The sequence below is a fragment of the Procambarus clarkii genome, chromosome 19, assembly GCF_040958095.1.
Source record: "Procambarus clarkii isolate CNS0578487 chromosome 19, FALCON_Pclarkii_2.0, whole genome shotgun sequence".
Classification (NCBI taxonomy): domain Eukaryota; kingdom Metazoa; phylum Arthropoda; class Malacostraca; order Decapoda; family Cambaridae; genus Procambarus; species Procambarus clarkii.
In genome coordinates, this window is record NC_091168.1 from 11722497 (window position 1) to 11737043 (window position 14547).

General features: G+C 43.4%; 1 protein-coding gene across 1 annotated transcript in view; it reads right to left on the reverse strand.

Moving 5' to 3' along the window:
• Positions 1 to 7138, reverse strand: part of ATPsynE (ATP synthase, subunit E) — a 43723-nt gene extending 36585 nt beyond the window's left edge. Inside the window, exon 1 of the mRNA XM_069326935.1 lies at positions 6980 to 7138. Coding sequence (XP_069183036.1) covers positions 6980 to 7024 — 45 coding nt within the window. The 5' untranslated portion in view covers positions 7025 to 7138. The remainder of the gene's footprint in view (positions 1 to 6979) is intronic.
• Positions 7139 to 14547: the final 7409 nt, after the last annotated feature.

Genomic DNA, 14547 nt, shown 5'->3' on the forward strand with positions numbered 1-14547 from the left:
GTGTAAATCGTTTTACCAGTCAACTGCGCTTCACTTCATATGAAGTGTATGGGTACCGCGCATGATTTGAATGGCCCGCGGTGTAGCTGGGGGTCCCATACGCTGCCCAGGGGCTCTAGTAAACAGCGGCCATTTTGAAAAAAAATCCAGCTCACGATCCGATGGCATGGGAGGCCTCAGTTTAGCGAGAGTCACCATGGCGAGCGCACGGTCAAACGCCTCACGGGCACGCACCACTCAGTCCCTCACCCCAGAGCAAATAGCCCACGAATTATTCTCTGAAGGTGAAGAAAGTGTGTTTGACGATTCAGACAATGATGAGGATTATACACAGTTGTCTGGTGATAGTAGCAGCAGCAGTGAAAGTGAGAATGACCGCCATGCCATGGCGAGGCCTATACGCTCTCCCATGCCTCCTCGCCCATTTTCTACCCCAATTCTACCACGACCTCACAGTTCCTGTGGATATTTTCTGTTTGAGGGTGACGAGTCAGAGGGAGGTGACTCCTTTTCTGGGTTTAGTGACTCAGATCAAAGTTTTATTGAGCCTGTGGCTGGTACCAGTGGTGTAACTGGGCGAGAAATTGTCGCGTCAGCAGCATCTCGCCCGGCCAAGCGCCACCGCATGGCACCACATGAGGGACCAAGACCCTCGTGTTCACGTGCACCCACCTCACGTGCACGTAGCCGCCGTGCTTCTCGCAGACGGTATTCAGCTCCTGGTCGCCGGTATGCATCGCTTCCTCGCAGTCTTTCCTCTGCATCTCGCAGGACGCCTGGTGTACTTGAGTGGAGTGATGGTGACGATTTTATTCCTAATATTCCTCACTTTGACGATAAAGATGTAGGGATTACAAACCTTTTCCCTAATCAAGGTGAGGACATGGCTGAGATGGAATATTTTACAGCATTCTATGATGAACCACTCATGGAATACATTGTACACCAAACGAACCTGCATGCTGCTTACCTGATTGAGAGGGAAATCACAGAATTTTCACGACTGCAGCGTTGGAAAAATACCACAGTGGCGGAAATGTATGTGTTTTTGGCACTCTGTTTGTTGATGAAGCACTGTCACAAACATGCAATAAATGACTATTGGAGCAAGGACAAGACAATACCAACACCTTTATTCGGGAAATATATGTCACGAGACAGGTTTTAGATACTCCTCAGGTGTCTACATTTTGGAAGTGTTCAGGACCGAACACCTGATGATAGACTGTGGCGAGTGAGGCACTACATGAACGATGTAATTGGAAAATTCAGAGATTTTTACGTACCAGCACAGAAGCTGGTGGTTGATGAATCTCTCATACTTTTCAAGGGACGTGTTCCATTCAAACAGTACATTCCCTCAAAACGAAACCGATTTGGCCTGAAATTTTTTGTTCTTTGTGATTGTGAGACAGGATACGTGTTACACATGATTCTGTACTCGGCTAGTGATGTAGACATTCCCGGTAACGACGAACATGGATTCTCGGGGAGTGTAGTGAAGACCATCATGGCTCCGTGGATGAACAAGGGACACATTTTATACACAGATAATTACTATACAAGTCCCTTGCTAGCTCGGTTCTTGCTAGAAAATAGAACCGGATTGGTTGGTACAGTAAAGCCACAACGAAGGGAAATGCCTGTGTTTGACAACGACATTGCAGTTGGCGAGTGTCAGAGAAGGAAAAGTGATAACATTCTGTCAGTTCGGTGGAAAGACAAAAGAGAGGTGAACTTGTTGACAACAATTCATGATGGAACAATGGTGAACAGTGGGAAAGTGAGCCATAAAACAAACGCACCACTATATAAGCCAGACTGTGTTTTAGACTATAATATCAACATGCGGTTGATTGATAAATCAGACATGATGATTGGCACTGCAGAGTGTGTGCGGAAGACATGTAGGTGGACGAAAAAAGTGTTCTTCCATCTTGTGGACATGAGCATGCTGAACTGTTTCAACATGTACCTTGTGAGAACTGGACGTAAGCCCACTTTCCGAGACTTTGTATTTGATGCTGCAATACAGTTATTAGGAAAGTTTGCAAAAGATGTCCCAGGTATTCAGCGGCCCATCATAAACCCACTGTTGCAGCATGCTGGTACTCCACGCCTCGCTCACACTGAAGGCTTCCTAGCACACAAACTTAAGTATTTGCCACCTGGTGTGAAGCGTGCAATAGCCCAACGTGATTGCTTGGTGTGTAAAACAACGACACGTAGAGACAAGAAACGGAAGCTTGTGCAAACATGGTGTGAAACGTGTGGTATCCCATTATGTGCTGTCGACTGCTTCAATGACTACCACAGTCTAGAAATCTTCTAAGTGTGCTTCAAAGTGTGTATAGCGTGTGCGAGTGTGTAAATATGTAAACATATAAGCAGATAGCGTGTGCGTGTGTGTAAATATATACAAATATAAGCAGAACATACAATATAATAGACTGTAATGACATATTATATTGCCGTAATTGAAAACATTTGTGTGCGCCTGTGTATACTCAAATATGCAACAATTATTGATACAAAATATGTTCAAACAGTATTTGAAACACAATTAGTGAAAAAAAATTAGATAAAATGCGCTTAGACATTGTAAATAAATAGCGCGAAAATATATTTGTGGCAACTCTGGCTGTTTGAGGACCGCGCGCAACACCTTCCGGGCGTGTACTGCATGAGCGAACATGCAGATTGTGACGTCATCACCGAGCTTCTCGACTCTATTGCAACAAAAGTAAGTACAATAGAATTTTTTTTTTATTTTTCCCGTGATCAGTGAACAGAACTTAACAGATTAGCAAAAAAAAAAATTTTTTTTTTTTTCAAAATGACATGCGCCTGTGTGGATAGCAGGATATTAGACCCCGAGCATGTTAAGGGTTAATAGGCACTTTGAAGTGCATACCGAAGCAGTACAGACAAATCCCGATAAAGATGGCCAGTCAGTTGGCTCAGGGAAAGGAATTGTTGTTTAACGAGGGGGATGCTGTATATGCAAGAAATTTTGGAATTGGGAAGCCCTGGGTGGAAGGAAAAATTAGGGAAGTCTTGGGCCGCAGGAATTTCACTGTGCAAGTGAAATTTGTGATCTTGTGATCCTGTGATCACAAGACTTGTGATCCTGTGATCACAAGTCTGTGATCATAAACTGATCGACCAGACTGGAGGCTCCTCCGGTCTTCTCTGTTCGGGCTGTGGTTGTGACATCTCCCTGTGTGGCTCTGTGTCCCTTCTCCTCCTCCCTTTCCCTTACCTTAAGTTACCGTAACCGCTAAGTATCGTTCCGTATTACCGTGCTACTAGCTAGGCTTATGTGTAATTTGTATAGATATTGTGTAGTATAAGCCAGTGTTTTGGGCATCCCTAAGTATTTGGGTTGTGATAGGGTACCACGTCGGGCTTACTACCCCAAGCTGCTTCAAGCTTTCGAGTTCTTTTCAAGTAGACTTTACCCTAGCTTGTCCTAATTGCAAAACCTTGTATCCTGCTTAACACTTTCGCCCAGGCATGACACAGCATTGCGTCATCCGTTTACTGTCGGTAATACCGGGGATGACGCAGCATTGCGTCATCCACTTTAAATAATCGCCAAAAATCAGGTTTTTATCCGATTTTTTGGGACTGGTTTTAAAATGCGCGCCGATGTCTTCCCATTTTCTTTGTTGAGCCTCGTGGCCCTTAGGCAGCTTGGCACACGCCGTGGGCCCATTGTTTTCGCTCCACTGTTGTAACCAATGTTGCCTCCCCTCGCATCTCAAACGTGTGTACATTTCGGCTATTTTCCGTGGCTATATTTCTTACTGCAGCTTTAGAAACTATCTACACTTACTCCACGATGGATAGTGATCATGAACAAGGCCCTTCCAGGAAGAAAATTGCGAAAGAAAGGCTTGAAAAGGGCGGGAATTGGCAGTGTAGCTGGAAGGCGTCTGAGCGCTCTCTTGCGGCTAACGCGTGGCCCGTCTTCAACTCGTCGGCGGTTGGAGCGTGAGCAGGTTTTTTATTTTATATGCTAATGTTCCTCTAGAGAATTCAATTGCGAACCCATTGAGACCAAAATGAAAGACCTAGGACGAAAATTGAGGTGACCAGAGTGAAAATAGTGAAAACATTTTATCGCGTTTGCGCGCTCCTGGGTAACTCGTTCGCACTTTCTCTGTTTGCTGCGGGTAATTAGCCGGGCGTTTGGAGTTTATATGCATTTAGTGCTGTAGAGAATTCTATTGCGAACACAATGATACAAAATTTAATCTCATAGGACGAGAATTAAGGTGACAAAGTTGGAGAGTATACACTTTTCAGAATTTACGCGCGCTCCCGTGACACCCTGGGTCCCATATCGCACAGTTGAGGGGTGGTGCGCGGGGTACGCCAAAGTGTTAAGTGGACCAATCTTGTGGTTATCTTGTGATGATTTCGGGGCTGTTTAGTGTCCCCGCAGCCCGGTCCTCGACCAGGCCTCCACCCCCAGGAAGCAGCCCGTGACAGCTGACTAACACCCAGGTACCTATTTTACTCCTAGGTAACAGGGGCATTGGGTGAAAGAAACTCTGCCCATTGTTTCTCGCCGGCGCCCAGGATCGAACCCGGGACCACAGGATCACAAGTCCAGCGTGCTGTCCGCTCGGCCGACCGGCTCAAAGCTTTTAACATTAGATAGTGTGGTAAAGTAGTTATTGTTGTTAATGTATATGGGGGTAGTTAAGAGGGTTTAATAAATAAGTTAGTTTTTGAGGTGTATCCATTAATCCTGTTGAAGTGGTGTAGGTGATTGTATCCCAGACGACAGATCTGTTTCTAAAACCTTAAAGCATAAACAGGAACCTATGTTCCTTGGGGGCCGGACCTATTTATGCCACTAATTTTGATACATCTTGATTCTAGCTGTTGGCCCTTATCATTAGTACTCCATACCCTCCCATAACAGCAAGTAAATTCTTAATGATGACTTGAGTAAAAATGAACATAAAGCACACATTGGTAGGTTTTCTATACACACTGAATTTGAAACTCCTACCAATTCTATGAATCATTTGTCTAAAGCAAAACACCATTTATTTCATTCTCAATTGTGAACTTAATTGACAGAACCAGCAAATTAAGTTGGAGAAAATCAGTTTGGTCATGGTTAACCGGCCACAGGCATAAAATATCATCAACGTACCTATACCAAGCCAAATTCGAGGGCAAAATCCTGGATAGGATATTTGTTTCAAAACACTATGTACAAATTGCTCAAAACAGGGGAGAGTGGGTTACCCATCGCCATGCCAAATGTTTGCTTATAAAATGAATCATTAAACTGAAATAATTATCTTTAATGCACAATCTATCAGTTCAACAATGGTGTTAGCAGGTAAAGTTAAATTATACTAGGGAGTAGATCCCGTAAGAATGCCAAAAGGTCATCAACAGGCACTAGTGAACAAAGCCGTCACATCAAAACTCTCAAGTTTAAAATCATAATTTAATTTCAAACCAGACAACTTGTTAACCAAGTCCAAGTTGTTTGTTATGTGAGAGTTGGAAATGGAACCTACTACCGGGGACAAGATTTGGACAAGCCATTTGGAAAGCCTATATGCCACAGATCCTACAGAACTAATAATAGGTCTTGCAGGATCATAATAATCCTGCTTATAATCCTGTCAATGATACCAAAATGAACGACGTAACATGATAATTGGGGTAAGAAAACTGAAAAGAGTACACACATTTTAGTCTGGCCGTGCACTGATCCGAAACGCCAGGAAAATATTGAGGTAGGTTGAGGCGTGCATGCCGAGGATGTGAAAGTGCTCAAATCTAAATCTTTATATATGTTAGATATTAAGTCACTGCACATTCTCTCACATTTACTGTATATATATTTAACTCTGAACTGCAATGGTAATCCTGGCTTTAAATGCCTTGTAGACCATACCCCAGCCAAGCCTACACACACACACACACACCTTGACCCATGCCCCCAGCCCAGCCTACACACTACAGGGAGCCGGTTGGCCGAGCAGACAGCACGCTGGACTTGTGATCCTGTAGTCCTGGGTTCAATCCCAGGCGCCGGCGAGAAACATTGGGCAGAGTTTCTTTCACCCTATGCCCATTACCTAGCAGTAAAATAGGTACCTGGGTGTTAGTCAGCTGTCACGGGCTGCTTCCTAGGGTGGAGGCCTGGTCGAGGACCGGGCCACGGGGACACTAAAAAGCCTCGAAATCATCTCAAGATAACCTTGACCTATGCCCCCAGCCCAGCCTACACACACCTTGACCATATCCTAGCCTGGCCTAGACACACCTAGACCGTACCCCAGCCTGGCCTAGACACACCTAGATCGTACCCCAGCCTGGCCTAGACACACCTAGACCGTACCCCAGCCTGGCCTACACACACCTAGACCATACCCCAGCCTGGCCTACACACACCTAGACCATACCCCAGCCTGGCCTAGACACACCTAGACCGTACCCCAGCCTGGCCTACACACACCTAGACCATACCCCAGCCTGGCCTACACACACCTAGACCATACCCCAGCCTGGCCTACACACACCTAGACCATACCCCAGCCTGGCCTACACACACCTAGACCATACCCCAGCCTGGCCTACACACACCTAGACCATACCCCAGCCTGGCCTACACACACCTAGACCATACCCCAGCCTGGCCTAGACACACCGAGACCGTACCCCAGCCTGGCCTAGACACACCTAGACCATACACACCTACGCACAAGAGGACACCATATAATGTGTCACACAAGAGTGTGGCCGTGCACCAGGTGGTGTAAGTAATATTGAGCGGGCGGGTCCGTGCCCTACACGACCTGGCTCAGTAGCCGGCTTCCTCTACCATCACCAACCACCTCCCACACGCTAACATAACCCTCCTCATGCCACCACAACTGCCTCCTAACACCAGCTATATATACTGAAGGCAATATTACTTGTGCTGATGCCTCTCCTTTACCTTAATGAGTGGAGAAACACGGACTGGTGCAGCAAGGGTGGCCATGTTGACAAGGGTGAGTGCACGAGCCTTCTTCACTCTCCCCTCTAAACACCCCCCTCCCCTCCCCCCCCTCCCAGGGGACGGATCTAACACTCTGGTGGACGGCTCACATCCTCTATAACAGTGTCAGATCCCATCCCTTCACTACACATAAGATACGTTTGTATACACGAACCCTTTCGTATATTTATGTGCGCTGGCTTGTGTTTGCTGCTGTTCCGTCTTCCAAGACACATTATTATTTATTTATTTATTTATTTATTTATTTATTTATTTATTTATTTGTTTATTTATTTATTTATTTATTTTTATTTTTTATTTATTTATTATATATATATATATATATATATATATATATATATATATATATATATATATATATATATATATATATATATATATATATATATATACAATACAATACAATTTTATTTAGGTAAGGTACATACATACAATAAATTTTTACAAGGATTGGTTGACTTATAGGTAGAGCTAGTACATACAATGCCTAAAGCCACTATTACGCAAATATTGAGAGAGGTACAGTCTTTAACATGGTTGGGAAGGTCATTCCACATTCTGGGCCCCTTGATTTGTAGAGCATTTCTGGTTTGATTAAGTCGTACTCTAGGAATATCAAAACTGTATTTATTTCTGGTGTGGTGCTCATGGGTTCTGTTACAACCTTCTATGAAGCTTTTGAGATCAGGATTGGCATTATAGTTTAGCGTTTTATATATGTATAATACACATGAGAGAATGTGCAGTGACTTAATGTCTAACATATTCATAGATTTGAGTAGGGGTACCGAGTGATGTCTGGGGCCAGAATTGGATATTGTCCTAATAGCAGCTTTGTGTTGAGTAATTAGAGGACGTAAGTGATTTTGGGTAGTAGAGCCCCAAGCACAAATACCATAGTTGAGATATGGATAGATAAGGGAGTAATAGAGAGTCACCAGGGCAGGGCGTGGTACATAATATCTGATCTTAGAAAGAATGCCCACAGTTTTTGAAACTTTTTTTGATATGTTTAGAATGTGTCCCTGGAAATTCAGCTTGTGGTCAATGAGAATGCCAAGGAATTTGCCATCTAATTTGTTACAAATTTGGGTATTGTTTATTTTGAGATTTATTTGATTAGAGGATTTATTGCCAAACAGAATATAGAAGGTTTTGTCAATGTTAAGGGTGAGTTTGTTGGCAGTTAGCCACAGATGGACTTTATTTAGCTCAGTATTTACTGTGACATTTAGAGCAAGGGGATCAGGACTGGAGTAAATGAAGGTTGTGTCGTCAGCAAATAGAATTGGTTTGAGGTGTTGGGAGGCATTTGGAAGGTCATTAATGTAGATGAGAAAGAGGAGAGGGCCAAGTATGCTGCCCTGGGGAACACCAATGTTGATGGGTAGGGTGGGAGAAATTGTATTATTCACAGAAACATATTGGAGCCTGTCAGTAAGGTAGGATTTGAGGTATTGTAGGGAGTGTCCTCTGACTCCATAATGATGTAATTTAAGAAGAAGGTTTTGGTGGTTGACAGTATCAAAAGCTTTACATATAAAATATGTGTATATTATATTTATATTGTAAAATATATATTTACAATATATATTTATATTGTAAAATATATTTACATATGTAAAATATGCTTAAAATATATATTCATTCATTCATTCATTTATTCATTCATTCATTCATATACAAGAAGGTACATTGGGGAATAAGAGGGTACATAGCAATGATGATTTGACATTCTTGTAAGGCCACTAACACGCACAGCGTTTTTGACAGGTCTTTAATCTAACAGATAATTTTAAGTAGGTAATTTCTAGCAAAATTGACAACAAATGTTTACAGATGTATTGTGAGAAAATTTGACACAATAAACAAAGATTAGATTAATAAACTATAATGACAAAACACAATAATGACAAAGATTAGTAGCTACAATAGGGTAAGATAGGGTTATCAACTGGGTCATTGAGGCACAATTTGAGGATCATTTCAAGGAATAATGCAGGAAAATATGCACTCAATGTAACAACCATTATATAAGGTGATAACAATGATGACAAAGGTAAAGATTGTATAGCTTAGGTACATATAGATACATATAGGTACATATATAGGTACATATAGGTACATATATAGGTACACATTAGGTACGTAGAAATGTTGCAAAAGTTTGAGAACCATCTGAACAACCTACAACAGCAACACACTGTTACCCAAGACGAGACAGACCAACATAAACTACTTGAGTCTGTAATTATCTCTTCGCGTGATTTTCCCCAAGAAACTGATGGAGAAGACTGTGCTGCCATCGTGATCAAGGTATTGCAGGATAAGTTAAGGTATTCAATCCAAAAAAGTGATATCAAATCAGCTTATAGAGTGGGTACCAAATCATCTGGTACAAATAACAGGAGAATTCGAATTAAACTAGATAGCTGCTCCCGCAAGCCTGATCTTATCACATATGCAGTCGCTAATAAATCCACTGTTTATGTGATTGAATGTCTGACCAGGTTCAGGCAAAATCTCTTTTTTAAACTGCGTGGTTTCTGCAAAAATTCCCCTATAATTAAACATTATTTTGTGCGAGATGGTAAAATTATAGCTAGGAGGACTGACACTGGAAAAACCTATTCAATAACCACTGAAGCTCACCTTAATACTTTCCTCAGTGACTGTGGGATAGCTGCTGTATAGCCAGAATTCAAATTATAATCTCATTTAACTACCATTGTGTACTTTAGCTCTGCCTTTCCTTACAAAAGGTTTTAAATTTAGTTAAAAAAAAATTGTCATCTTTATTATTGTCTTTTTTCTTTTTACTCCCATGTTCCATAGTACACTGGCTTTGCCTGTGTCCTCTAGTATTAACTTCATTATCCAATGTTCCTGAGTGTATCTCTATTTAAACTACCTCAGTTTGTTTTAGTGTAACTTTAGTATTCAACTATAGTGTACTTATAATAGTATAGTAAGCAAGCTTTTCATTTTATAGATTTCATAATTGCTTTTTTACTTTTTTGGTCATCTATTGTTATTAATTATTCTAGTTCATTTTTTACATTCTTAAGTTCCCATTAAGTTTTTATTACTTAAATTACCATTAAGTTTATATTACTTTAGAATTTTTATTCAACTTTCTTCTTTGTAACCCAGGTTGCCTAGCCCAACCACCATTGCTCCAGTGTGCTCTTGGCTTTGCCTGTGCAATTTTGATCATTAGTGCAAATAATTACCTACAGTGTACCTGAAAGTACTTTTAAGCAACCTACCTCATTTTTGTGTATAGTTTTATATATATTTTTTTCATAGCTAGTTCTTTTATCATTGTCTTTTTGGCTTTTCTGTAAAACAGCACTCTTATGCAAACTATTATAGATCCAGACCTTAACCTCTTATCTAGTATCTATGACAATCAGCACTTTAATGATCAAAATTGCAGATATTACACAACACATGATGTAAACAATGTTTTAGCGTGTAATCACAATGTTTCTGTAATTAACTTGAATGTAAGATCTCTTTGCAAGCACTTTGATGATGTTAATGCCCTGATTCAAACAGTTGACAACAAATTCTCTTTTATTGTGTTTACTGAAACGTGGCTAAAAGAAGACACTTCTCAACTCTACAACATACCAAACTACTCAGCCATTCACAACTGTCGTCCTATACAAAGAGGTGGTGGTACTGCTCTTTACTACCACCATGCACTGACTTGCTTAAAAGTAATTAAATCTAGAGACCTGTAGCGAGTAGATTATCCCAATAATATACTCGCTCCAAATGCATTGTTAATATTCCTGTCAACCTTTGGAGATGAATGAGGTGAGGCGTTGCCCGGGCAACACGGTGAGGTGTTGCCCGAGCATATAAGCAGCAGAATAGCAAACATTAACCAGTCTACTTTTAAGTGTGGTCTAGAGCAGACACTTGCGAGATACTGTACCGACGCTCAGTGCGCTCAACTCACACCAAAGTATCACTTGTGTACTTCTGTATATTCGACCAAATATATATATAGTATCTTAGTGTCTGTGTTTATTTGTCACCATACTTTACGTAACAATAGAACCGTTACATTGGTGACCCCAGAGAGTTTCGACGATACCCAGCCACGATGGACTACAACATGGACTCTCACTGGACCTCTACTGCTACTGTTTGCTGTGATGGAACACTGCCAACACCCTCGCCACAGCTATGATTTTCATCGCGTCCATCTCTGCATTTTCATCTACTACGGCTTGCTGCTCCACGATCGTTACTCACTCATCTGACAGCCTCATCAATGATTACATCATGTTGGATCTACAGCTTGTCCTGCCGACTCTCCGTCGCTGCCAGGGCACTGCTTGTCCTAAGCCCACGACAGCTGCTCTGTCATCAGATTCATCTACACGTTCACTGCATTTTGATACTCGGCCGACTCAAGCCCTTTGCGCAGTACTGTACAGGACTTACAGCTTGCGTTTCCGACACTTCGTCGCCTTCAGGACAATTCAGCTCTAGATGTGATTACCTCGTTGTCCTAACTACGTGCCTACATTACCTCCTAATGTCCTGGTGCCCGAGCCCATCCGCCCCGGATCTAAATGCTCCACCAGCGACCCAAGGACGCAACAATTATGCACATTCTTCTTTCCTGCTACACCGAGCTTGTCCACACACTGCCTACATCTTTTGGTACCAGACTACAATTTCCACAGTCAACAATGTAGTACTCGGCGTGTACAGTCCTAATCAACCCAAGACGCTACAGCTTCGACACAGAGCAGACAGCAGACTACGACCGCATCGAGCCGCCACGCTCTCCCACATAGAGCTCCACGACTCCGGCCTCACTCAGCTCTCTGCTCTGCTCCAGGCTTCGTCTCAACGTCTGCGACACTGCTAAATCCAGAGACACATCCGCCGACTACGCAGTTCACTTTTCGACCACAGTTACCAGCAGCACCGCCACCTACGACAACGGACGATCCTGTACGACCTCCCACCCTACAACCCCAGTTACCAGCCGCACCACAACCTGATCCTGCGACGACGGACGATCCTGTGCGACCTCCCACCCTACGACCCCAGTTAAATGACATCAGCGAAGAGGAGGAAGTTAACTTTGATGGTTATGTAACGCGAGCAGGGCGTACAATTCACCGACCAGCTAAGTTCCTTGATCAAGTATTTTTCCTTTCATCCCCTGGGAGGGGAAGTTCTGTAGCGAGTAGATTATCCAATAATATACTCGCTCCAAATGCATTGTTAATATTCCTGTCAACCTTTGGAGATGAATGAGGTGAGGCGTTGCCCGGGCAACACGGTGAGGTGTTGCCCGAGCATATAAGCAGCAGAATAGCAAACATTAACCAGAGTCTACTTTCAAGTGTGGTCTAGAGCAGACACTTGCGAGATACTGTACCGACGCTCAGTGCGCCCAACTCACACCAAAGTATCACCTGTGTACTTCTGTATATTCGAACAAATATATATATAGTATCTTAGTGTCTGTGTTTATTGTCACCATACTTTACGTAACAATAGAACCGTTACATTGGTGACCCCAGAGAGTTTCGACGATACCCAGCAACGATGGACTACAACATGGACTCTCACTGGACCTCTGCTGCTACTGTTTGCCGTGATGGAACACTGCCAACACCCTCGCCACAGCTATGATTTCATCGCGTCCATCTCTGCATTTTCATCTACTACGGCTTGCTGCTCCACGTTACTCACTGCTCACTGTCAGCTATCGTTACTCACTCATCTGACAGCCTCATCAATGATTACATCATGTTGGATCTACAGCTTGTCCTGCCGACTCTCCGTCGCTGCCAGGGCACTGCTTGTCCTACGCCCACGACAGCTGCTCTGTCATCAGATTCATCTACACGTTCACTGCATTTTGATACTCGGCCGACTCAAGCCCTTTGCGCAGTACAGGACTTACAGCTTGCGTTTCCGACACTTCGTCGCCTTCAGGACGATTCAGCTCTAGATGTGATTACCTCGTTGTCCTAACTATGTGCCTACATTACCTCCTAATGTCCTGGTGCCCGAGCCCATCCGCCCCGGATCTAAATGCTCCACCAGCGACCCAAGGACGCAACAATTATGCACATTCTTCTTTCCTGCTACACCGAGCTTGTCCACACACTGCCTACATCTTTTGGTACCAGACTACAATTTCCACAGTCAACAATGTAGTACTCGGCGTGTACAGTCCTAATCAACCCAAGACGCTACAGCTTCGACACAGAGCAGACAGCAGACTACGACCGCATCGAGCCGCCACGCTCTCGCTCCCCGAGTTTAGACACTCACAATTCTCAATCGAGCCGCCACGCTCTCCCACATAGAGCTCCACGACTCCGGCCTCACTCAGCTCTCTGCTCTGCTCCAGGCTTCGTCTCAACGTCTGCGACACTGCTAAATCCAGAGACACATCCGCCGACTACGCAGTTCACTTTTCGACCACAGTTACCAGCAGCACCGCCACCTACGACAACGGACGATCCTGTACGACCTCCCACCCTACAACACCAGTTACCAGCCGCACCACAACCTGATCCTGCGACGACGGACGATCCTGTGCGACCTCCCACCCTACGACCCCAGTTAGATGACATCAGCGAAGAGGAGGAAGTTAACTTTGATGGTTATGTAACGCGAGCAGGGCGTACAATTCACCGACCAGCTAAGTTCCTTGATCAAGTATTTTTCCTTTCATCCCCTGGGAGGGGAAGTTCTGTAGCGAGTAGATTATCCAATAATATACTCGCTCCAAATGCATTGTTAATATTCCTGTCAACCTTTGGAGATGAATGAGGTGAGGCGTTGCCCGGGCAACACGGTGAGGTGTTGCCCGAGCATATAAGCAGCAGAATAGCAAACATTAACCAGAGTTTACTTTCAAGTGTGGTCTAGAGCAGACACTTGCGAGATACTGTACCGACGCTCAGTGCGCTCGACTCACACCAAAGTATCACCTGTGTACTTCTGTATATTCGACAAAATATATATATAGTATCTTAGTGTCTGTGTTTATTTGTCACCATACTTTACGTAACAATAGAACCGTTACAGACCCTTATGGAGAGTATATATTTGCCTGTTTCAGAGTCAAGGGTAACGATGCTGTCCTGACTGTGGGAGCAGTCTACAGGGTTCCTAGCACTGATGTGACTGAATTTAACTCAAACCTTAGAAACCTTATACTAGAGAACCGACTGAACGAAAACCACTTAATTATTTCTGGTGACTTTAACGTTGACCTCTGCGAGCCTGATAACCTTCCTGCTGCTAGTTTCCTCAACTGTATGAATTCCTGCTTCCTCATACCCGTAATCACAAGACCTACTAGAATCACTGATAGTACTGCCACGGCTCTTGATCACATCTGGACCAACATAACCTCTCCACTTACTTCAGGGATAATCATCGATAGCACTACAGACCATTACCCCACATTTCTCCTAACCAACATTAACAAACCACCTCTAGAGGCAAGG